The following is a 26,499-nucleotide window of genomic DNA, read 5'->3' on the forward strand; positions in this document are numbered from 1 at the left end:
GTGCTCTGCCATCACAAGGGAATTCAGGTTCAGAGATGTGAGAAAATGCACTCAAGGATGCATGTATCAGATCTACACTATCTTGGAACTGAAGGAAGGCCAATGACGCAGCAGGAAAAATTCCTTCAAAAAGAAAGTCTTGTTCTCAGTCTGATTTCTCGAAAAATCCATGTGATTCCAAAAGCTTTACAGATTTGTCTAGTTCCAAAATAGTAGAAAAACTTTATACCACCAATTTATTAATGACTACAATGCAATTATTTATTAAATAATAAAATATACCATAAACAAAACATGAGCGAGAAAGGACGAGCATTTCTGAGAAATAAAGGATGTCGTATCGGAGTAGTTAGAAGAATAATTGCTGCAGTCAAACTTACTATTTTAGATTTTAACTGAAAACACACATGACAGGAAGAAGACTCAGCATTTAGAAATTATGCCAGATTAACAGCCACCTTTTTAAAAAAGTGATTCAATGTATTTATAAGCAAACATGAAGATACTTAATTTAACTTATTTCTTCATATGGGATATCTAACAAGATATCCAAGGAGATATGAAAAGGGAAAGACATTAATAAGTGATTAATTACAATTTTTTAAAAACATTACAAAATAATCGATACAAACATCAACAAGCAGAATATTCAACCCAGCCATATATAAAGGTTAAAACAGAAAATGTAAATTAGATAGCACTTACTTCAGGTGGTTTTCTACCTAGAAGCAGGTAAGTAGCCATGACTTCATCATACTTTTGGTTTACTAAAGATTCATGTATTTCTTCTCTTGAAAAGCCCATTGTGACCATGATGTCTAAAAGTAAAATGAACCAGATGCATCAGCAGAATAAGTGCTTGGGTTTACTGACAAATTAAGAACTGTGAAAATAGAAAAAATCTTATAATTTACAGGTAACTAAGATTCAATGTAACCCACTGAAGTTTTTTTGCTGTGCAAAAATAAAAAATGTTGCAACTCCTCTCTCTCAGTGTTATTTTCATCTTGAAAACTCTCAACTATATTATACAACTCCTCACTAATTTATACAACACTCAATGTTATTTCAACAAACAAATAAAGCACTGGCAAATAGAAACTATGAATAGATACAGGGCCAACACAGTAACTTAGTCTAACCATAGCAGGTAAAAATTGTTGCCCTCATAACAAAATCTGTTCCCTTCAGCCCATTGTAGTCTTATTTGTCTACTGTGTTTGTAGATTCATGTCAGCTCAGTGAAGTCACAACAGTAGTTATAAAGGAGGGCATTGTAATGGAATTCCTCATTTAAATAAAAAGAATGCATTTGACTTGTATGATGAGACTGTAGGTCAAATTCAGTAAGGGTTTAGTTTGGCTTACAAGACAAAAATTGTCTGTGTATATCAGATGTAACACCTTTGTAAAACTCTCACCTATTCTCTTGGTGTCATTAAAATCTGGTTCAGGCTCAGTATATGGCTTTAGTTCTTCTTCTTCATGGCCAACATTCATCCACCGATCCTTCATAATTTGCTAAGAAGAGAAATAAGCTTTAGATCAACATTCCATTTACCAGACCCCATGTGCTAGCTGGTCTGCTGAAAAACAATTTTAAATTCATAATAATCTGAATGCTGCTCTTTCCCTTACACTTTTCCCCCCCCTCACATCTTTACTTTCATTTTTCACATCTTTTTGTTTCCATTAGCTCATTTTCCCTACAATTTACCTTTTATAGTACAAATCCCCTGCCTGAAATACCAGCAGAACTACTGAGAGAAAAAACCCCTGCAGTTTCAACACAAAAATCTTTCATTTTGTCCCCTTCACTTCCACTGTCTCCTAATCTCATCTTGCAGAGTGTCTGACACTCATGCCCTAATCTTGGTTAAGATCCCTAGATGCTACTACAATACCAACTCTACCACGATAAATAACTCCTTCAAATAATAGCAAAGGAAAGTGTTTAGAAACTAAGGAATATTTCAGGAGCATGCTGATGCTTCCTACAGTCATTAGTTTCAAGATCATGATGCCAACTGGTCATTTTTTCCTATGGACCTTCTCACTGCACTTGACCTAAATATGTTCACAGTTTGGCTGAAGGGAGAAATGCCTCTTAACTCTCTCTATGCCAGGTAGTTATTTACTCCAAAAATTTCTTCTGCATTCTTTGGAAAATTTCCTTCTGCTGCATTCCAGATCTTTTATATGCCTTTAAGATTGATCATCTGGAATCCCTAACCATCACAATTTCTCTGTAAGGGCATATTCATCTTTAAAACACCTAACACCATTCTCCCTCCTATAGCAACAGGCACACGTCTCTTTAGGGACAGATGCTAATACTGCTCACTACACAAACAGAAGAATGAAACAAGTGCCAGCAAATTAAGTTTCCCACAGGCTCCAAATATGCCTTGCAAACAGAGAATTAACTTATTTCTCACAAAGAGCCAAAGACTCAATTTTCCATTGATATAACCAAATTCTTTCTATGTAGTGCTGCTGCTGCCAAATTACAGACCCCAATAGCTGTACCCTTACGAGAACAATACAGAACTTTGTACTTGGGCCAGTTTATATTTTGCTGACAGTAAGACTTATAGATTTGTTCTACCATGGAATTGATTTTTTGGCTTTTGAGGAGAAGGGATTGTGAACACATTGCTATATTGTATTTCTGACACACAGAGCATGAGTCTACTTGACAGTAGACTTCGGTTACATATTTGCAGTCTTGCAGTAACATAAGCAACTCCCCAAAGAGTACTGTGCAGTATCTGCAGTCCTTTTTTAAAGGTATCTTTTTTAAAGATACCATTAAATAAATCTGAAGTTAAGTAAATCTGAAGTTTAAGCACAGTGAAGTGGATGACAGGAATCACTGCTCAAATCCTACTCCCAATCTTGATGCTTCTTGAATTAACAGGCAAACCCAACAATGCCCACTTGAAGTTTTTCATGTCTCTTCAGTAGGTGGATCTGTAGTTCAATGTAATTTGCTCTCAGTTTCCATCTGTTAAATATCTAAACTAGCTTCTGTCTTTCAAATACACAGTCTCAGAGGCACACTGAGTTATTGTACAACTCTTAAACAGGCTCTTACAATCAAGCATTTTGAAGCGACACAAACAATCCAATTCCAGGATCAATATTACATTTGTGCAAGTTCAGCTGGGCTTCCAGTCAGCTGACTGAAGAGCAGCAGCCTTGCTCAGGGTATTTAAAAATCTGACCCAAACTGTACTTCTTAAACATCAACCCAAACTAAATTTCAACCAACTAGGTATTATTAAGAAACTTTCCCTCAATTTTTAGAAAACTACCTAATAAAAATCTAGTCTGGCTCAAGACCTGTCTGTATCAAAATTATTTGCTTTATTACAATTCATAAGCATAAATCTGCTCTGTAGGAATTTTGAAGCAATACTATGCAAAAGAATTGAAGATTGAAGGAGAGGGAAAGAGGAATTTGTTGAAATCCTGACAGAGAGATCCACATATTTTATGACAATGCATTTTTCCCATTTCTTCCTGGGAAGATTTACTGGTTTGTAACCACATTTTCTTGCTTCTAAAATGTTCTCTCTCTGCTACAACCACAAAAAAGTCTAGATGAAGCATTTTAATAAAAATTTGTGTGGTCCTTACCGAAGGACAAGTGCTAAGCCTAACCCATACAGTGCTGACCCTGTGTGAATCTCAGCTTTGATGCTAATGTCACTGATAAACATCCTCAAGGGATGGTCTGCAAAAAACATGCATAGGAACTGAGAGGGTCTATGGTTGGGACTGAGCAAATAATCAAAAAGACAATGCACAAATAAATCTTCCCCATCTAAGATGAAATTGTCCTTCCACTTTTAGAAACTTGCAATAAATATATACTTTCATTCTAAACATGTATTTTTAGGAGTGCTCAGAGAGAAGAAACAGTAATTTCTTTCCAAACCACACACCATAGTTTTTTAATTCAACAAATGTGATTTCAGGAATATTCCTTTTACAAAAGGTTGTGATGTCTCTCTCTCTCTCTCAGATTATCATGCTGATCATTGCCTGTTATCATCAGTGTTTTGGTACTGGCTCAAGACCCTCCGTCACACAAAATTCACTTGCTTTCTTCCACACAATCTGACAAGCTTGCCATTTCAGCGAGGCTGCCTATTCAACACCTCTCTCCAGGGACTGGAAGGAATTTTAGAAGAACTGGATAACACTACAATATCTAGAATGAAAGTGAAATTAGATCTGAAGAGAAACTGCTGAAAATCCAGAAGAAAACTCAGTAAAGGGAAAATCTATTTTCCTAAAACTTAAACATGAGACAGGAAAACAGCGATCTTTCAGCATCTTCGAGTGACTACACTCTTATCATTATGTCCACTAGACAATAATAATAGACTATAATTAATGAATATCAGTGAAGTAGAACCCATCATTCACTATTCTCTTCAGCACAGATTTTATTCAAGTTAAAACTATTTATAATAAGTCATAAAGCAGCATCAGTTTGAGATGAGGTACATGCAGACAGAGCTCAGTGAATGCAAGCTTCCTTGCACAGGTAGCATCCATGCCAGGGAGCATAACTCATGCCACTACAAATAAAAAGCTGCTTAAATGGGATTATTCTCTGGGACACCAACCACTGCTGCACAAGTATGTGTAGAAAGATGAAACAAAAGTCACTGGTGATTAACTCATGCAAATACTATTTTAAAAGCATTCTATTTATCTTCTGCTCTACTTTCATCTCTATGGTAAGTAGATGCTATTTTTAAAAAATCTCTTTTTGTTAAAGAAATCACAAAATAGAACAGAGCAGCTTTTAGAGTGAACTCTACACCAAATATTTGTTAAATACTAGCTCTGGAGTTATCCAGTAATTACATGCCAATACAGCAATCTTGAACAAAACAGCCCCTTAAAAAACACTGAACCTTTTAGACACTTTACAAGTTATGCACAAATATACTCTACATCCTATGAAAAGAAAACCCAATTTACTAACAAAAAAAATTATAACTCAGTAGAAATCCTCAAAATAGATTTTAGCTAAGGGACACAGCAGGTACTATTATATATATTAATTTTTCAGCTATTCAGAAACAAAACTACCAGGAGGGGGAAAAGAAAGGATTGAACAGAAGTAATTAGCAATTATTAGCTTATCATTCAAACAGTCCTAAGTGTTTACACATATTATGGCACTAAAACTAGCAAAAATCCCAGTTTTCCATCACATTTATTGTTCTTGTACATATATTTTAAGTCATGCTGAAAACAGTTAAGTTAAAAAAATTGTGGTCCTGCCTGCTGCTGTTTTTGTATTTTGTGGTTTTTTTTTTGTTTTGGTTTGGTTTTTTTTGTGGTTTTGTTTTTGTTTGTTTTTGTTTGTTTGTTTTGTTGTTTTTGTTTTTGTTTTGGGTTTTTTGGTTGTTGTTGGTTTGGTTGTTTTGTTTGTTTTTTTTTTCTGAAAAACTCCAAGAAGAAGATATTTACAATCTTGTCCTGCTTTCCACAAATTTTGAACTATCTCTATTAGCTGACTAAAACAACAGGGAGCAGCTTGCACTTGGAAATGCTCTTAAATGATAGTCAGCTGCAATTTGAAAGGTTAGACTTTCATTCATTAACGCTTTCTATTTTCAAGCTGTACTGTTTCTGGGACATTTCCTCATTAATTTTTTTTTAACAAAACTTTGGGGCCCTTTAAACAGAAAGAAAGTATCTACTGTGAAAAATAACAAGTCTTCAGAAATTACTGTATGTTACGCTTTCTTAATCTAAAAACCTTTTTTCCAAGATGAAATGACTTACTTCCAAGCTGCCTCGTTTTATTGGATTCAGTACTAGTAGCTTCTTAAGTAGATTTTCACAGTCTGTGGACATATAGAATGGAATGCGGTACTTCCCCCTCAGTACTCGCTCCCTCAGTTCCTTTAAAATAGAGTTTTAAAAGGTGAGCTCCTAATGACACAGGAGATTTAAAGACAGCAAAAAGCCAAGCTTTCAGACTGTAACTGTACCTTTAGGTTCTGTCCATCAAATGGCAATGATCCGCTTACTAGTGTATACAAAATCACCCCAAGGCTCCACACATCCACTTCAGGACCATCATATTTCTTTCCTTGGAAAAGTTCAGGAGCAGCGTAAGGCGGGCTTCCACAAAACGTGTCCAGTTTATTACCGACCGTAAATTCATTACTAAAGCCAAAGTCTGCAATTTTAATGTTCATATCTGCATCAAGGAGAAGGTTTTCTGCCTAAGAGAAAAATAAAAGGGAAAAAGGACAACGTTCGTATCAAAATAAGTGTACATATATAAATATATAGTACATTGCATCATCGATCAATAAAAAACGTTTCTTTTTCTAAAATGATTCACCATCTGCATCTTTCTTGCAGAACAAAAGAAACTAATATCCCCAAATACATTACAAGGACTGAAAATTGACTATGTTTACTCAGGAAAATAAAACTGTTAAAAGCAGCTAAATAGACTTAAAAGTCAGCTAGTGAATCAACTACAAAGATTTTATTTTCTGGAAGAAATATCTTAGTTCAGCTTTAGATTGAAGTATCTAGACATCTCAGAATAGCAGCTGCAGCTTTTGACAGGTTCATGCCAACTTCTGATGCCAAGGAGAGTAAATCTAATCTCAGACATCATCTACCATTTTGTGAAGTAAATGTTAGAAGGGATTTAAGACTTTAGAAGAAGGCACCTTCTGCCTACAAGATGAAACACTTCAAGCTACACGCTGTATCTCAGCATTCTGTACCAAAAAATTCTCTCCCTTTTATTATTAGAGTTTGCTGCAACAATTACACCAAGGTGTTAACACTCAAGTATCTACTTTTTTTCATACACAACGTATGTATTCCATACATCTAAGAATACTAATGCCCATGCACCAATGTATCACATAAACATAGATGCAAGTATACAAGTACCTGGAAAGTCAGTAAACAGTATCTTATATTTACTATCACAGGTAGGTCAGAAGATTAAAAGGGTGAAGTTACAGAAATACTAATAAGTAGCATGGAAAAAACCCGCATTTCTCAAAATGCAAGGAAGCTCGTCTCAGCTCCTGATCTGCATATCAGCAACACAGGAGCAGCACTGAGCTGTGCAGGAATCCTCTTTCAACAGGGGGACAGACAATAGCCAGTGCAAAGGGTTCACCTAATTGCCAAACATCAGTTTTATAGCAAACAGACATGTCTCAGATGCTGTGCCAGAATGGAGCTCAGAAAAATATAAAAATGCCTTAGCTCACCATCAGAGAAGTAGCTAACTAATAGTTAGTTGCTTTGATTAAAAGAGTAAATATGATTTTGTTTGGGTTTGCTTGTTTGTTTGGGTTTATGTTTAATAATTTCACTTACACTCAATGAACAGAACAGGAGACAATTAACCACCAGTACATCAAGCTAATAGCTGCGCAACAGAACTCAGCCTTTATCAGGACTAAAATACAGCCTGTTTGTAAAAACTCTATCCTGGAAAATATTTTATTTTCCCAATTCATGAGAAATTCATGGGACCTGTGATCCCAGCTGGTTCCAGCTGATGTGCCTGCAGACAGACTCACAGAGCTATTTTCCAGATTTAACAGCCTTTTACACTATTGCACAAAGACTTCATTTTCCTTGTGGTGAAAACAGTACTGTCAGTGCAGCTGCTCTGCGATTACAATAGTCCTCCTGGTTCAACAGTACTCTGCTACCCGAGTACCTCATGCTTTTGGGTTCCTCACTTCGAACAAAAGCACCAAAAAACCTTTTTAATAAGCCAAACAGAAAGACTATGCTCTCGTGGGTTACATGTTCAGGGCAAAAAAATACGAACAGAAAAGGTAAGGTAAGTTTTGTGCATCAAGGGATGAGCAAAGCTGAAATTGGTTATAGCTGTTTATAATCACAGAAAGTTAAAAGGAGACAGTTTAAGTTCCCATGGGCCTTGCACTTCCTCCTCTTCTGCCAGAATAGTTTGGACAAATTTGCACATTTTCTTAAACAACTTCACAGTTTAGTCTGAAGTAATTTAAATTTGATAGAGTTTAACCTGTTATTAAAGTCAAAAAGTCTCATCAAAAATATCCAAAGTGGTGGTAGACCTCTGCCTTGTGGTGCTGCAATGTCAATTGCTCAATGTGCTGATACCATGGAGAGTTAACAGAAGCAGATGAGAATGCAGACACAATTTTGAAGTTGCTTTTTCCTTCTCTGCAGCTCCATGAGAATAGTTTTAAAGGAGACATAGCATAACACTTGGAAAGAAGAGACGAAGCAAGAACACCTCCTCAAAGCCATACATACATTTAGCCCTTTTTCCTTTGGGAAATATATTTTTTGTTGGCTAGGTTGGCTGGCTCTCAATTACACCTAACTGAACTTTACAAATGAGTCTAGCATAACTCCAGCCAAGAGATGATGGAGAGAGAATATCAAACAAAAGTGTTGTTTTAGAGCCTGCCTGCCTGCCTTGCAAATAGAAAGATCAGCTGCAGACTACTTGTGGCAGGTAATTCCTGTGTGAACGCTGCAAAGTAGTTTTGGACAGGCCTGCGAGGAATGCAGTGAGCTGTGTGTGTGCTATGGAACTAAAAAATGAAGGAGTGGTGGAGGCTGTAACAGGCTCTGGGAGAAAGAGCAAGATACTGAGTAACTGCAGGGGTTAATGCAGCAAGACTCAGTAGTATAGCTGGGCTGAATAAGCCAGTGCTAGATAAGCATGAAGAGATGGCTGGCATTCTATTTCCAGCCAAGTGTAGGAGTGAGAGAACCAGGAAAAGTGGCTTGTCCTGGCAAGCCAACAGGTCCCTAGGTGCAGCCTTCTGGAAAGCTCAACAACAGTGGCTGCAGTAAGCTCCAGGGAGTTTGACAAAACATTCACAGGCTCCAAAACACCGCGCAAGACGTGGAGGAATTTTTTTAAATCAAGATTTCAGTGAGATCCCAGCCCTTTCCTTCCTTGCATTCTGACTTCAGAGTGCTGGCCAGGCACCTCCACCATCAGATGACAACAATCCCGGGGCAGGGACGACTCAGCAGAAAAGGATTTATTATCCAGCACCATGTGCACAAGCAGGAGCTGGCAGATCAACAGATATGAGGGAACAGATTTTTAAGATTGAAATTCAGAGAACACTGTAGCGTATTATAAGAAAATTAAGACAAAGGACACTGGTGGGAAAAAAAAAAAAATCACCTTAAAAATTATTCAGCCTCAGCTTTTCACAAGTGTTTAGATACATTAGTAGAAAAGAACCTACACCAATGTTTTCTTTGTAAATGTACAAAGACATCAAAGCAAGAGCACAAGACAGCTTTTAAGTGGAACTTGTGTCCAAGTCTCATGATATCTAAACTTGGCACTAAGACAACTTCACGCTGAAGGGCTAGGTTGTACCTATTGTTGTTCAGCAATTGCTGAACTCTTAATATGGTCTGGTGGTTTACATAGATAGATTACCAGAAAGCATAAAGAAAAGCAAATTCAACTAATTTCTCTTTACCCTCAATTTATTTTTCTGCCCAAATTAAACACTACAGTACAAACCAGAAGTTCAAATGGATTAAAAATCTAACATATTTCTTAAAAATCACTAAGAAAAAACCCTTCTACATATCCTTGAGATATATTTTAACTGAAAATATTTTAATTAAGTAGTGCTGACTGGTATCAATTGAACTTCTGCAGCTTCACAGAGTAGATATCAGCACGACAGCAGGTATAATTCTCTGGAGAGCATGTCCTTTCCTTAAAGCCAAAATTGGAATGAAAGTAACATATGTTCTATTCTTGTCTCTTCCCTGTTCCAACAGGCGAGCTATGTTATTTTTGTGCTTCAGAAAACTAAGAATAAAAAAGTGATAGTTCTTTCATTCACGTGTTTGAGGCATTCACAGACAGTGGCAAGGACAAATATACAGAATGAAATTAAGACCACACTGTCAGGCAGTAAAAAGTAAAATAAGTAACAACCTACCTTAAGATCACGATGAACTATGCATTTTTGATGACAGTACTGTACAGCAGATACAATCTGAAACACCAAGATGAACAGTGAATTATTTTATTTCAACTTCAGTATAAGTTTTTGCATATTATTTAGTAATTTCGGTTCCTGATATGATTCACTAGAATGTAAGAAACTAATAAATGAGGCTTTTATTTTAGAAAATATTCATCTAGGTTTCTTTCATTAAAGCTTAAATACTAGAAGGTCACTAAAAGTAGCTCATTTTCCTACTAAAAATAAGTTTAATATATACTCTTCCAGGTAATAGGAGAAATATATTTTAAATGCAACTACTAAAAGGAAATTAATCCACCCTCCAACCCAATAGCCATATGTATCATCTCAGATTTTATCTTCTAAAATATCAATTGCGTATCTCTGCAATTCACCCCCAACAGAACAATTCATTCAACATTTTCATATATGTCTTTCATATATATAACAAAAAACAAGTCTGAAACAGCAAGTTCAGAGCAGTTTCTTCGCATGTTAATTACAGAGCTTTAATTCTGCAGAATACCAAACATGTTTTATTTATCTAATTAAAGTTTTTCCAAAATAATCACTAAAACCAGGGTAATAAAAGGATTAAAATGAGAAAGTTTGTAAGAAGAATATAAAATCCTATTACAGAATAGCCTTCATACAAAACAGTGTGACATGACACAGCAATACATGTCATCATATCAACATCTGTAGATAGAACATCTGTTAAATTCTAAAATATTCAGAAAAGGATTTAAACCTCAAGTGAGTCACAATTAAAAAAAGTGACTCTTAGGAACATCAACTACAGGAATGTAAAACAATCTTACTATTTTTAGACAGCATGTAGGAAGCAGATATTTTTCTCTTCAGGGATTTTTTTCCACTGCAGCTTTAATAAACATTATCAAAACAATTAATATTTTTCTAAAGTAAAAGAAGTAGGCTTACACTCATGTCTATCTGAAAACACCATAAATAGAAACAAAAGGAAGAGTGAACGTTAATTTCGTACCTGCCTGAATTTGGAACGAGCCTCTTTCTCTTTCATTCTTCCATGTGCAACTAGGTAGTCAAACACTTCTCCTGATCATGACAAGCACAAAACATCAGTACTATTTTTTTTTTTTACTGTCATGCACAATCAAATCATGCTTGAAAACAACACACACCCCATGCTCCCTCCTTTCTTGAATGGAAAGGAAATAGAAGCAGCCAATGAAAATTCCTTTTTACTGTTTGCACTGGATTTAATTTTGTAGACACGTAATAACCAACAAGTGTAAAAATGGAACACTTTATACTAAGGCATCTTCAATTCTTAAAATAAATTGACTTAATAACCACTGTGAAATGAACAAAATAATGAAAAATATTCATATTGTATATAAGACACAGTGGGAATCGGGCAACTTCTTATGTACCAGATTTGTTTCACATATATCTAGTGGCTTCACTTAACATTATCTGTACCACTTTTGTTTTTTCCATCTTGTTCTCTTTCTAATAAAGTTGCTCAAATGCCTTTCAGAACCTCATCTTTGCAGCGTCTGACAGCAGCTTTTCCTAGCTGTGTGAATCCAGCCCTGTGCTGGATTCTCTTCCCACATTCAAACATTTCCCATTCAGGTGCTAGGCAGCTTCTAAAGCAAGCACTCACTGTCCCTTCTCACTATGATCCTGTGGGTGCCCTTTCCCGTGTTCCTTATTCCCTTCCCAGATCTGCCTCTCCAATTGCTTTGGCACACAATTTCAAGATAAAATAAGGCACCAGTGCTTGCCTAAATATAGCAGATAAATACCGAGCTGAGTTTTTGCCAGAATCAGCACCAGATTATCTCCTGATACTGCAGTAGAAACCTCAGAATGGGAACTACCCTTAAGCACAAACCTAAGAGGTTACTTTATGGAATGTGATGCAAGGAAGAAAGTCTGCCCTGGGAGATCTGCTAGGACTGTTGTGAAGGCCAGATTGCAATAACCCATTAACTGTTAAATCCTTAAATCGTTTCTAGGCATGTAACTGGCATTTCAGTTTATCTTTAACGCAGATTTAAGAATCCACTTACCCCCACTGGCATATTCCATTACCAAATACAACGTCTTTTCAGTCTCAATAACTTCAAATAATTTTACTGCAAGAAAAACGAATGAGAAAGAGATTGCAGCTGGGAGTAAAAGTACAGCACAAACAAACAATTACACTCATGGAATGAGTATAATTTAAGGCCAGTGATAACATGATATCATACAGAAACTTTATATCCTTTAGGTTAGCATTCTTTTGAGGGGGGAAAAAAGCAAAATTAATTTCTAAACCACAGTTGATAATAAAGCACATTAATTCATAATTTTCTCAGAAGTTTATGCACACTGTACAAATGAGTTCATGCTGAAATTAGTGTTTAATTTGACACAGATGTCTTTAAGATCATACAAACCTCCCCTGTTTTGCTAGTAAACTGCTCACAGTCAGAAATCTGAGATTCTGACCAACTAAGAACCAAATGGATACCAGAAATGTTAAGTCTGACTTTCCTCAGATTGCAGCAGTAACCACTCATTTAAAACAAACACAGCCCCACCACCACCCCCAGGAAAACAAAAAACAGCAGAAGCTATGAATGCTGAAAAAGCAACAAACAATTCAAGGGATGAGAAGGGAGTGCCTAGCATGTAATAACTTGTACACCTCGTCCATACCTTGTATGCAACAAGCCCTCTGGCCGATTCAGGACCATTAACTGTCTCTGGAACAAGACTGTCCAGCCCTCCTCAGCCAGAAGAATTGTCATCACAAAGTAGGGCCCTGAAGCTGTGGGGTAGGTGAAAGAACTAAAGCAGAAAGGGAAAATTACATACTTGGTAATTCTAATTTTCTGGAAATATCAGTCAGCAGGAGTCTTTCCTAGACTGAACTAATGGAGTTTTTCTCCTCTCACCTAAGAAACTCATGCTTTTGGGTCTCAAGAGTAATTTCAGTGGAAGAGGGGAGTTAGGGCTCTTGACAGACCGGAGCACTCCACATCTCCTACTCTATGTAAGGCTTTCCTAGACTGAGCAGTTTACCCCCTTAGAGCAAAATTCTTGTTGCAAGCAGAGTCAATAAAGAAGGTGAGACAACGAAGTATTTACTGGATGCCTACTGTCCTATTATCTCAAAAAAAAGTTAATAGCAGTACATTCAAATAAAGTCAAATAGAGTAAAATGTAAACATTATAACAAAAAAAAAAGTTTGCAGAAATGTAGGGCTCCTACCAATATTGGGATGATTCAGTATCTTCATTATTCGTACTTCTCGAAACAACTGTCAAGGAAGCAAGACAATTTTCTTAGAAGATGTTTATTTGGAGAAAGTTACACAAGATAGGTAAATTTAGTATCAAAAAGGAGACAGAAATGGTCAAAGAAAGTAGCATTAGCATAAAATACAGATAAATATAATGCTATGAACTCCAGAAAATAATATACATCTTAAGCATTATATAAAAAGAACCACTACATATGAAAACCAGATTAATTTTTAAGCTTTATACAGATACACTAAGTTTTATAACCCTTTCTGGAGTTTCACATTGACCAAAATGAACAGATTATTCACACAAGTTTTCAGTGTCTCTTTGCTCTTATTTCTATGGTGACTGGCAAGCTCAGCCAACTACCCTGAATACAGACAGAACTGCAGGTGCAAATACAAGGTGCAGGACTACAAGTCCAAAAGGTGTTCAAATGGAATTGGACACCAAGAATCCTGATGTCCTCCAGTCCTGGTGCTCCACAGAGCTGAAGTGGGTGAGTTAACATCTCACAACTACCAAATTTTACACTGGGTCACAAGCAGTGATGCCTCCTCTCCCCCCAGCAAGGTCTGAAGGATTACGATTCCTGCAAGTGTGCTTTATGATCCTGAGTCACATAACTAGAGATAACTGGACAAACTTATAGCCCTAAGCATTGTTGCTGTTTTGCCTGTCTGATGTCTTTGAGACATCTCTCCTTCCATTTCCAAAATTAGTCCCATTTGTTCAGATCCAACCCTCACAAAAGGGTAAAATGATGCAAGCCAGAGACCAAACACCTCCTCATGAGTAGCACTTTAGTGTCTATTTTATGATGGCTATGGCTACAAGTTAAGAGAAATTAAAATTCTTTTGCTTAGACAACATTAATGGTTTTTCACTCCACTTGTGCAACTTGGTCATAATGTTTCTAAAATTCTGCATTTATTCTACAAGTTAAGACTATAGGTCTTCTTGAAATTCGGCTTTTGATAAAGTACTATCACTACAGCTTAAGAAATAATAATACAGTTCTATACTTAAATTATTTAAGAATTTCACACTAATTACTGTGCATTTACCCTAAATTGCCATTAAAACAATTTCAGAAGGAAGCAAAGACTAAAAGCATTTCTCTGAGAAAACGTGAACAGTATGATGCAGTTTGCTTGTGTACAATACGTAACACATGGGTATGTAATCCTATGCACCAGAATTAACTTCAGCAAATATTCTTGTTTCCTCATAAAGTCAGTTATTGCCAAGAAAAAGAACATCACACCAGGACATTCTTTGCGCATTTTTGTTTTTCTGAGTATTTGAATTTGTTGCACAAGAATAAATTTCTCTGCTAAATCAGTATCAGCTGGTCAGTAGCTAACAAATCTAAACCAATAAATGGTACACCTTCAGAAGAGCTTCTAAGCAGGTATTTGAAAAACTGCAATTCCTGCCAAAAGATTAGAAAGATATTTCATAACTTAACTCTATTAATGCTGGTATAAAAGTTACAGCAATGAGCACATACCTTCATAAGCAAGATTAAAATATGAGACTTCTATAAAAAGTAATTTCACAATTTTATATTTCAAGTAAAGCACATAGCTTAGGATTCAAATTGATCTTACAGTGACATGAAATCATGAAATTTTGTTCCATGTGTATTTTTTATTTCCATAAAGGAAAAGCCTATTAGAAAACAGACACCAAAGTCTATTTTCTTCAAGACACAACATTACTGACCTCCAGTCTGATGCAGATACTTTGTTATATGAAAGAAACATTTTGGTCCAGTTCTGAATAGACTACATCACCAAGACTGGAAGTATGGGCGGTTTATTTATAAAAATGAATTTTTTTGTTTACCTATCCTGTAGTGTCAGTCTCCCTATAAACTCATGAGAGCAGGGAAAGAAAGAAATCAGCAGAGTAAGAATTGAAAGAATAGCTTAAAACTTGGACTCTACCTGCAGGTACCTGCTGACTAAATGGTATGCTCTGAGAAAAGATTAAAAAACCCTAAGTGGTTGTACTCCTATAAAACTCCTTTCCCAAAAGCCCAGCCACTACTGAAACTACATTACACAAGGTTGGCTTCTTCACGGGGAAATCCACATTCCTCTCAGTTTGTGCTCTGCAGCCATTACCAGCTTCTGACAAGTTTCCAGCAGTGTTTACCTGTAACTCGACATTTTCAAGACCTTTTTCTGAAGCAACTCAGGTAAAGGACATCTTGTAAATTAGGCAGATGTAACTTACAGAGTCTGTAATACTGCTACGTAACCAAGTCAAACAGCTTCACCAAAGCTGCTTGATGCGACACATACCTTCCAACCCGTGAAGGAAGAAATGTTTGAAAGGCTGGAAGAACTGAAATAATGGAGCAGCTTTGTGTGGAGACCACAAACACAGCCACATTACAGGAACTTGGATAGTTCCTTGGGTAGTTCCTGGCCCATAGGGTCCAACTGGATGTCTAAGTGTCTCTCAGCAGAGTGCCCAGAAAGAACAGGGAATCTTATTTCAATGTAGTTCAAAACAGCAGAAAGGGAACAGGATGGAATTTGGACAAATGAACTGTCCTCTGAAGTCCTGGTGCATATTCAGGATTTCATTTGGTCCAGTATAAATGCATACTCATAAAAATTAAGGAAATGCCAATGTGCACCCCAACTTTCTCTCACAAGAGAGAAACAATCCAGAAAATCTCTGAATGATGGACAATACTTCAATAAAAGAGTTAACAATATTCAAGTATTAGAGTACATTATTTTACATTGCAACTCTGCAATAAATCTCCCCTGGTCATTAACACTTGTTACATCACTAATTATATATTTACAAATATAGATACCTTTAAAAAATAGCTACTACACCCCTCAATAACACCCGGGATACATGTCTTTCTTTGCATATAGAGGTATTTAAACAAAAAGACTATAGTTATTTCCTACAAAGTCAAGTCTGTTAAATTCATACAAATCTGGACATAACAGTGATATTGCTTCTCCTTTCACGACACGGCAACCTGCAGGATTATAATCTATTTTACTGATAAAAAATAGCATTTTCAGAATTCATGCATATCTCTTTTTCTTGAGCAGCAGTGTACTGCTCTCTCAGAAGGTATAAGTGCTCCCTGACTTCTCTCCCCCAGCTCTACAACACATTTATAGGACTGCTCTTCATTCTTAAAAAAGTGCTACAATCCGAGAAAACCCTCTTGAACAAGCATCTCCTTGTTGTAAAGAGGCTGTAGCCTTAATAGCTTCACTTACAGAAAAGAACAGTCAGCACCATACTGAATTCCTAAAACTTGTACTTAAGGAAAAGGCACAAGACTTAAAAATTCGATTCTTGCATTCCCAGCTTAATTTTTCAGGGCACAGATTGCAGAAAGTACAAAGATCTTATGTCACACCATTGATAACACTTCTACTTGCTGCCAGATTGACAGCTATGTTTAAGATTTACTATTTTAAGTCACTACAATCAAACTGAAAATCTTCAGTTAACCAAGGGTTCTTCTTGTTTTGAAAGATGTACTTGAACACTTCTCTAGTTTGTAAACCATTTGAGAACGGATGTTGCAAAAAAAAAAAAATTGCTTTCAAAAGGCAACATATTGAAATTGTTTCAAATCTTCTACTACTTCTTTACTTCTGTTTTTCTTAACAACAGAAAGAACCGAAGTTCATGGCTTCAAATATGTTTCAAGAATAAAAGGCTCGCTCATCCTTAAAAGGAGAAAAATCTGAAATATAATTTCCTAATTAAACCTATTAAGGGGGGAAAAAAGCACCTTCTACTCCACTGGCAGTTTGCAGAACAGCAGCAGAATGCTATTTCAGAAACATCCCTGATAAAGCCAGTACAAGACAACACTTCCAATGCAGTAGACACGCAGAAAATAGAACAGCTATTTTGATATAAATTTGAGTTATGACAAAACCCAAATACTTACATTTGGGAACAAATTACAATAATGACAGTGGAAAAGCTAAGTCATTACAATATGTTACTATCAAGATAGTAACAAAGTCAACAAAAAAGCCAGCTCTGTCTTCTAAACAGGTGGCCACTGAGTAAGGTGGGAACTATATACGGAACAAACTAAAACCAAAACAAATCCGACATTGATTTCCTAATTAAAGAGGTAGAGGTCCTGAAGTGAGATACATAGTGTAACTTAAGACTATCACATTGCATGCACAAGAAAGTAAAATTAAAAATTCCCAAGGTCAGCTTAAACCTCCAAATGTCAGGAGACAACCCCAGTTAAAACAACTATGTCTGAAGTACCCTCTCCATCCTACATGGCATGAATGCCATTGGAGAGAACACCTACAAAAAAACTAAATGCTATTTGCTTTTATACCCGTGACTAACTACAGACCCAGCTTGCATGACACTTTCAGCAACTGAAGTATGTGCTCAAATATTTCTGTTTACAAAACAGAATGGTGCATGCCAAGCTGTGATGACTCATTTCACTTAATTAGGTCAGTAGCAAGTACTGTGGCAAAACCTACTTGCACTTAGCATCCAGTGAATGGAAAGGGGATGGTTTTGTCAATGACCCTGTGCCTAAGATCACTACAAATCTGTCTTGTTTGATTAATAACAATCAGCAGTGACTGAAGGCCCAGAAGTTTTGCTGAACTGCATATAATTTATAAGTTTTGAAGTTCTAGAGACTTTCCTCTCAACCATGTGAGTTTAGATGGGTTCAAACTTAGGAGTGGTATTTTGTGGCAGTAACGTACTAAAATGATCCTCTGTAAACTTTTATTAGGAAGTGTCTCTTCCTATTAACACAATACTACTATCACCACTTCCCATTCCCAGCATTACCTCTAGACAAAAAAAAATTAACTACTAACAGCCCTACGTACAGTATAACCCTGATGACAAAATTATAAAAATTCACCTTACAGTTACTAAATGGTACATAAAGAATCACAAACATTACACAATAGTTCAGTGTAGAAAGAAAAATAAGGATGACTGATTTCATAGAACAGAACAAGAATTTCTGTTGTTTTATTCAGAGTTCACAAATGATCCATCAAAACACTAATAGAAGTTCTTCTGAGCATGCTGATGAACCACCCTCTCACCCTTATTTGCTTTTTATTTACAGTTGCTTCAGTGACTGGGCAAAAACTGTTCTTAAGCTTATTTAAAAGCTTTCAGAGAATCAGTATTCGGTCACTCGCTCAGTCACAGTTGAAGACACACAGGGCTTCAAAACAAAGATTATTTTTTCTGAAAGTTATAATGAATATTCTACAAAGGAAAACTACATATCAACAAATGATCCCACTTTCCAGTATAGGCAGAAGATGTATGGGATAAATATTCTTAGAAGCTATTGAAGAATGAAATTGTGTTTAAATCATTAAACTTAAAACTTCTCTCCTTAGCCTGCTATCAGTTGCTTCTAACTGTACCTAATACTGTTTATGTTGTTACCAGCTTTGCACTTGAAAGACAAATAATAGCAGCAATGCTCTACTGTATGAGTATTCTGTGTACTATTTGTGCAGTTTGACAGCATCTTTTGTAGGCCTTGAAAGTTTTATTTATACTTGGAACAACTTGTTGAATTATTATTGAATATATTTTGTGAAATGTAACTTATTTATCATAAAAACAACTGTCTCATAACTAAGTTTTTCTTGTTTAATTTTCCATAAAGTTTTAACATTTTTTTACCCTCTTATTGCTGAACAATGAGACAAACTCACCTAGCTCTCCAAAAGTGAACAGCCAGCTAGGTAGGAAACAAGCTACATGAGCAGCACAGGATTTCCACAATATCCTCTGTCACATACTGCCTCTGTGGGTCCCTCTTCACTAGCTCAAATATCAGCAAAGAGATTTGCATAATATAAGATACAGGACTTAACAACAGCAAAGCTTTTGCATGGACTGCACAGCAGGTTGAATTAAAAAAACCAAATCCGGAAGAACTCACACTCAAAAGTACTACAAAAGAGAAATTAAAGTAAATGAATCAAGTATAAAAGAAATAAAAGAAAAAAGAAACTAAAGCAAAGCTGTTTATAACTCCCCGTAACCAAAGTTACACAATTTAAAAAAAAAAAAAAAGTAATGGCAGCCAGAGATAAAAGAACAGCAATAAGCTCTGGCCTCTTTCTCTCATTTCAACAGCTACCAACGCAGCAGTCTAGTATTTGTAAACAAAAAAATCCCAAATTTTTTTCATGGGCATCCTCCAGTAGGAAATACAACATTTCTGTCCTTCAGCCACAAAACACATGCAGAGTTAAATATTAAAAAAACCCAAACCAAACAAAAACCCCCAGGGTTTTGATAAAACAATTATCACCATGATTATAAAGGACTTCTGAATTTCTTTCTAGAGGCATAAACACACAAGACTGTTCTGATTATATTGGTCATTTTGTCAATTCTATACACAAAAAGTAATGGCCACATGTCCCTTGAGTTTAGCAAACATTTTATTAAAATTGAAAGAATATAGAGATGAAGGTAGAGAAACCCATTAAAGCAATAAAAACCAGTACTCTAAGTCCACAAAAACCCAATTACTTCATTATAGAAAAATCCAAGAAAAATACCATCCTTTACAGCATTACATCTTGATTTAGTATGTAGACAATGTATTCATGTACCTAATTAAAAACAAATTTTACTCTTGGCAAAGAGCAAAGCTAGAGGAGGAAGGAAGAGCAAAACAGCAATGCTTATATAGGAACCACATCGAGTGACTGCCCCCAGACAAATGGTATGTGCACATTACAGCAAAGACAATAGGATATCACCCTCTCCCAAGGTCATACGTACAGAAAGATGTTGTTAAACAGGATAAAGGCATCAAATATTTTTGTCAAGTAAATAAAGGATCACAGTTCATCTGTTTACAGAATTTCAGATGTTATGGTCTATTCTTACCTTTTGCAGGCTAGTAGGATTTAGCTGGGTTTTATCTATTATTTTCACAGCAACCTCGGTTAAAAAAAAAAGCATGAATTACTAAACTCAGAAAAAGGTTTGAATGAAAATATATTGCACCTCTGTGAGCAAAAGCACAGATTCACCTCTAAGACATGCATATGCATCTACTTCTATACATTTCATCAAGCAAAACTGTCTGACCTATTAGGATGTCAGAATTTTGCCAGCAAGGAATTTGTTTTATACTTCTGTCAGTGTTTGGACAGAACAATGTTATCTTGTCCACTGCAAAACCAGGCTCTCTTAACACAGATAATCTATCAACAAATTATCAATATCAATGGAATCTACCCACCAATATATTTCTCTTCAGTTTTGGAAATGTTTGGGAATGAACAGACCCCCTCCCAGACCCAAAATATCCCCTGATGCACAACAAACTTTTTGATCTTTTCCCCGGGAAGCTACATTTTAAAAAAGGAGGTGGGTGGTTAGGAGAAAGCATCTCAGTTAACTTCTTCTATATCCTGAAACAGCCTCTAGAAGAAATACTAATTATAAAGATAGCCAAAGGGAACATAAAATGGACTGTCAGACTTTTTCCTTTTATTTTTTAAAGGCTTACCTCTCTTCCAGTAAGCACATGCCTTGCCAGTTTCACTTTGGCAAAATTTCCTTTTCCTATTGTTTTCAGTAAGCGATAATTTCCAATGTGAGGATGCTCTTCATTTGTAGATGTAATGGAGTTTCTACATCGGGGGATGTTTTGTCTGCTACTTGACTTGATAGGCTGGACATGTGGTTCAGTGTATCCATCCACAGAGGTATGCTGGAAGGCAGACAACATAGTTGGGAATTTAGCTACTTGGGTTTTAGGCAGTTGCAACAGAACAGACTAAAAGCATAAAAAGGTGCAGAGGGGAGTCATTTATTTACTTTTACAATATAACTGATAATTCTGGACAGCGGCCTAAGGGGAACATGCTGTCTTTGGGCAGAGTTTGATCCGTGTCTCGTGAAAAAAAGCATGCAGAAAGATTTTACCAGCTCCAAAACTAAAAGTAGAGACATCTAGGCAGTAATCAACAAACCATTACAGACCTTTTTAAAATATGCTCAAATACACAGTATAGCACTATGTTGCCTGTCTAATCGTAATCAAATTTAGTCTTTTAAAAATACACAGTACAAAATATACTTGCACTTTGATATATTTGGAAACAAGGTTTTACTCAATTTTTTTTTCTTAACTTTCTTCACTCAAATAACATTACCGAAAAATTTTTTTTTCAAGTAAGCTTTGCTCCCCAAACATGTTGGCATCTTTCTGTAAAAGTAACAAAAGTTCTCATTCGAGTAATAATCTACAGTTTTATTTAAACATACCTATTCTTTAAAAGTCTGTGATGTCTCATAAAATATTTTAAGTATCAAAAGTCTGAAGAACTAAAAGGAAGTTATTTTTAATGCATGCCAACACATCATCCCACATTAGATGTTAGTCACTGAAATCTGCAGTGCTTCTGTACTCTAACTTCCAAGTATATAAGGGGCAAGATACAGATGGGGCTTGGAAATGTTCCAAGGAGAAATCCACGTAATGAAAAATATCAAAGGGGTGGTAAGTGTTTCAGTATTTCAAATACTTTCTAACAGTGGCAGATGGGTACAAACATTTAACAGGTATAATTTAGCTTCTAATCTTTCAAGTTACAGATTTTTAAGGTTGGCAAATACTGGAGGTAGAAACAGTGTCTTCCCAGACCAGTTTTTAGATTTTATAACAGAAAGGCATGCTTACTCCCAGCTAAGCACAAAGCACCAGCAAAGCTCAAGAGATACCTTCATATTTTCCCATTACTGACTGCCTCAATTAAAAAGTGGATATCTGTGTACAGAGCACTAACTGAGCCTGTTTCTAGATCCTTGACCTTCAGCAGACTGAGGGCAGCCAGAGATTTCACTGTTTCTCCCGATACTCAACCTAACATTGTTCTCTGCTGATCTCACCCATCATTCCTTACGGAATTAATTATTTTCGTATACAAAATAGAATTTAAATCAGTGCTTCCAGCTTCAGTGTGCATTTATTATAGACTGAAGTCAAACCCATCCCGTAAACACTAAGGTCCCACTGAACCAAATGAGATTATTTCAGGACATAAGCACTGGTGGAATTGGGAAAACTAGCAAACAGCTGCAACACAACCGGAAAAAACAAGGAGTTTGCCACAACCAGAATGTTCTTCCCAAATGTAGCACAACTCTGCTTACATCATCTCCAGCATTATTAATTATTCACTATGGCCAGGAGAATGGCCCTAAATATAATTTTGTTTGTCTTTTCGTTACCTGAGTCTCTCTGCAAAACACTACTGTACTCCCACTGCTAAACTGTTCTCCAAGTTACTGGGGAACCAAGCAAGCCAGGCATGTTTAGATTCTGTATATCAGACAAATTTATTCAGCCATGAAATAACATTCTAGTAATAGTATTTACCCTTTAGAAGCACATAATTAAAATATTTTCTGTGGACTTGGAAAGAGAAGATCAGAAGGACAGCCTCAGGCAAGAAGGCTTGGAAAAATTCCTTCAAAAATCGGACACTAGTCTCACACGTGATAAGCCACAGCCCAAACAAAAGTCTTCCTTAAAAATACACCCTGTGAGATCAGTATCTGTATGGTGCTAATAATGAATATTTTAGCTGTACCTAAAACCCTGTCTGGAGCTACAGCACTGTGCCACACAAGCAAGTTTTGAAAGTTTTTGAGCCTGTTTACACACAGAATTACATCTTCACTACAGGAAATACAATACCTACCAGAAGCATTAGCAACCCTAATACCAACTGCCAGTTTCCTATGCTTCACTGGATTAGCCTCCTCCCAATGGAGAGATGTCTTAGATAAACAGTTGGATAGGCAAGCTAAACCAGTGCCATGGACAAAGAATAAGATGGCCTCACAGGACACATGATTTTAATGCAGATTTAACAGGGAAAGGATCATTTAATCATAATGGCAACATAGCACAGGACCAAATCCAAAGAGGGGAAAAAAAAAGTAAAAAGGTTCATGGTCATGATGATTCTGGATTTTGGTCTTTCTGTGACAGAAAAACTAAGCCAGCCTGCATGGTTCCTAATTATTCCCTCTTAAACAGATTATCTTCAGAGTCAACCATTCTCCCCAGTTATTCCCAATTATGACAGAAATCATGCATAAAGAAGGTCAAGTTTCCTAGTTTGGGAGCCACATGTAAATAAATATATACAATTTCTGAATCTGAACAACACTGAACGAAATTCAAATTATTCTTAAGTCTTTTAATAGGCCTCTCTTTTGCACATAAACAGCTTGCTACTGTTGGAAAGTACAGAGGGATTTAAAGTAGAATCTCATCAACTTCTAGAAACTAGCATTCAAAAAAATTACAACAAAAGTTTAAGAAGTTGAAAAAAAAAAAATTCAAGGTCAACTAACAGTATCTCAGAGACTATTTCCAAACAATACTGAAGCTGAATTTCACAGAAGCATGCAACATCCACACTGTTTAGAAAGACAGGCTACATAGTTTTAAGATCCTTCTGGTCCATTACAATACAGTCATTCATTATGCATCAGTTACTATGTGGCTATTTAAAATGCCATTTCAGTAGAACAATCTCTAAATTCTGAGAAATTTTTCAGGGTGCTGGAAACAAGGGGATAGTAAAACCCAACTCTCTTCTTGAAGTTCACTGCCATCTAAAAACAATTCTAGCTAACAACCTGAATTTCCCACACAGGATTTTAACTCGGAATTATGTTATTTCTCTACATACCCTGATCATATATCTCAATTTATGTATAGTGTAGTGGGAAACACTACCTTACTAGTACATCATGAATATGACTCTCAATATATTCAGTTTATGTCAGTGTAAAATAATGTGTCTAGAAATAAAAACAAAATTAGACGTTTCTTAAAATAAAATGCAGTTTTAAACAAAAACAAAGTGCAGCAGAAACAAAAGTTTAGAGGTGGAACTACTAGAGCAGACATTTAGGTATTTTGCACACTAATCAAGTACTTAAAAATAAGAACACAAAAACTCATGCAAAACAAAATCTACTGTGTTTTCAGAATTCTCAAAAAAGTGCTTCTAGCATCCAAGTTTAAATTGTTACTGAAGAGAGCATGATTAACACTTATTACTCCCAGTTAGGTTTGTTTCTGACATGTTCCATCAGAGTTACTACAGAAAGTCAATGGCACTAAGATTACAAGAGAGTTAACCTGAGCCAGTGCTTCCCCAAGACTCAAAGCTATCGTTTTCTTTGTTTACCCAAGGTAACTTTGCCAAAGCAAGATGACCCGATGGCCAGACACATTATCTTTGAGAAAGTGCAGAAGAACTAACCCCACCAAGTAGGTACAAAGTGTGGGCTCCAGTACTTTACATATCCACTTACTAGCCACTGGAGTAGTATTCTCATGGATTATACACTGTAATTAAATTTACAGCATAACTTGTATTAACTGCTCTTACAGCTTAGTCTTGAGAATTCCCCAAAACCATTCTGGCCACCAGTCCACACAGCCTTTCTTGCTCAAAAAACACTAAAGGTCTCCATAGTCCTTCAGAGTAAGAGGGTAATTTCCACACATCGATCTGCTGACAAACACACCTCACTTGATTAAACAAACCTTTTAGTGCTGAATTTTCCCCATCTCGAACTATCCCAAGGCAAATTCCTTGGTAGAGTCAGCCCGTGGAAGCAAAGTATGCACATGCAGTGCTAGAAAAGGCACATCATCACACTTCCTCTCTCAATATTATATCCTGTTCTGGACTTAAGTACATTGCAGCCAATTTTTATATTCGTAACTCCTAACAGTTTCAAGCACGTGCCACACACATGAGCATTTGTAACAGATGTCATATTTTGCAAATATGCGAATATTTTTCAAAATAGCTAGCCCAGACAGGGAGTCTGAGGGGTTGAGAAGACCATCTTCTATATTGCTGTGATCTCTAAGAGCTTGGATAGACAATACAGGGGAAGGGGATAGAGGTGTGAATTAACGTCCTGGATGTCCAGCTGTTTTCATGTTTTAACTGCCTGCTGTCTGTAACTATTCCTTTAGGACACAGGAGCTTCCAGCAAGCCACCTAAAGCAAGTCCTCTTCTTTTACTGAAGTAACAATCAAACTAAGCTGGAAGAGTCAAATATTTTGAAAGCTCTGGGTAAGCCTCAGCGTAGAAACCAACAGAGCTGTTCAGATTGGATTGTTGTGCATACACACGAAGAGCATCCAGAGGTCCAGGCACACAGATGTGATGCACGGTGCAACGCACGAGATTATAGCACCTGACCCCTCAGCCTGCATCAGAAAAAGGAGACTGCCTCCTCTTCCAGGTACACCTCACATCTGCACAAAACTACAGCCTACCCTTGCCACATGTACACATCACTTCATACCACAATTATTAAAGCATTAATTTTTCCCATCTCTCAGACACATGAAGGAGTGCTTTGGAAGGGGCAATTAAAAAGACCGAATGTATGTACACAATTTTTTTCATATCTTCTTATCAATAATTAAATGCACACTAGATTGGGAATGCATGATAGAAACTTTGCTATTAAAAAACCTCCAAAAAGAAAAGCAACCAACCTTCTCCATTAAAACAGCAGATAACAGGCAGGACTAAGCTCAGAAAAACTCGAGCAACAAACATATAGAGTGAGAAAAGAAATATATACAGATTTTAAATGAGATACCAAGGTCCATATATGGCAGAGACAGAAAAGAAGCAGACAAAACTGTGACAAAATTTAACATGTATGCATACCCCACATTTGCTCATGCATGCTTCCCAGAAGTGCATGAAGAAAATAATCAAATACACGCATGTGCCTCCTTCTGTTTAGATCAGACTTACATAATACGTAGAAATTCCAGGCATGAACTTTTGAAAGAGCTTGAAGCTATCAGCAATAAGATACAAGGATTCTGAATAAAGCTGGCCTCAGTCAAGCATAGGTAAACATTTAATTAACTGATGCTGCAATTCTGAAAATCATTTTATAAAACTTTCTAAAAAAATCCAATCTAAAGGCAATCTATAGTATTAAAAGTCCAATATACAGTATTAAGAGAGATACTGAACAAAATAACTTTCCCCTTATTCTTTTTTTTTTTGCATCTTTTTCCTTTTCTTCCCAGCTATAATATTCTGTATTTCATGAAAACAATTTCAAAGCTAATAG

At 36.3% G+C, this 26,499-nt stretch overlaps 1 protein-coding gene across 6 annotated transcripts in view; it reads right to left on the reverse strand.

Moving 5' to 3' along the window:
- MARK1 (microtubule affinity regulating kinase 1) overlaps positions 1-26,499 on the reverse strand; it is a 58,463-nt gene that overhangs the window by 14,679 nt on the left and 17,285 nt on the right. For 4 of the 6 annotated variants that reach the window (XM_032682508.1, XM_032682506.1, XM_032682507.1 and 1 more), the window contains exons 2-11: positions 20,863-21,066; positions 20,235-20,288; positions 13,273-13,321; positions 12,083-12,148; positions 11,029-11,099; positions 9,996-10,052; positions 6,024-6,260; positions 5,815-5,934; positions 1,422-1,521; positions 706-818 (exon numbers count right to left, since the gene is read on the reverse strand). In XM_032682508.1, the coding sequence (XP_032538399.1) occupies positions 706-818; positions 1,422-1,521; positions 5,815-5,934; positions 6,024-6,260; positions 9,996-10,052; positions 11,029-11,099; positions 12,083-12,148; positions 13,273-13,321; positions 20,235-20,288; positions 20,863-21,066 (1,071 nt within the window). Of the gene's footprint in view, positions 1-705; positions 819-1,421; positions 1,522-5,814; positions 5,935-6,023; positions 6,261-9,995; positions 10,053-11,028; positions 11,100-12,082; positions 12,149-12,716; positions 12,849-13,272; positions 13,322-20,234; positions 20,289-20,862; positions 21,067-26,499 lie in introns of those variants that run through there. The other 2 variants (XM_032682509.1, XR_004355987.1) reach the window with 2 other exon arrangements.

The sequence above is a fragment of the Chiroxiphia lanceolata genome, chromosome 3, assembly GCF_009829145.1.
Source record: "Chiroxiphia lanceolata isolate bChiLan1 chromosome 3, bChiLan1.pri, whole genome shotgun sequence".
Taxonomy (NCBI): Eukaryota; Metazoa; Chordata; class Aves; order Passeriformes; family Pipridae; genus Chiroxiphia; species Chiroxiphia lanceolata.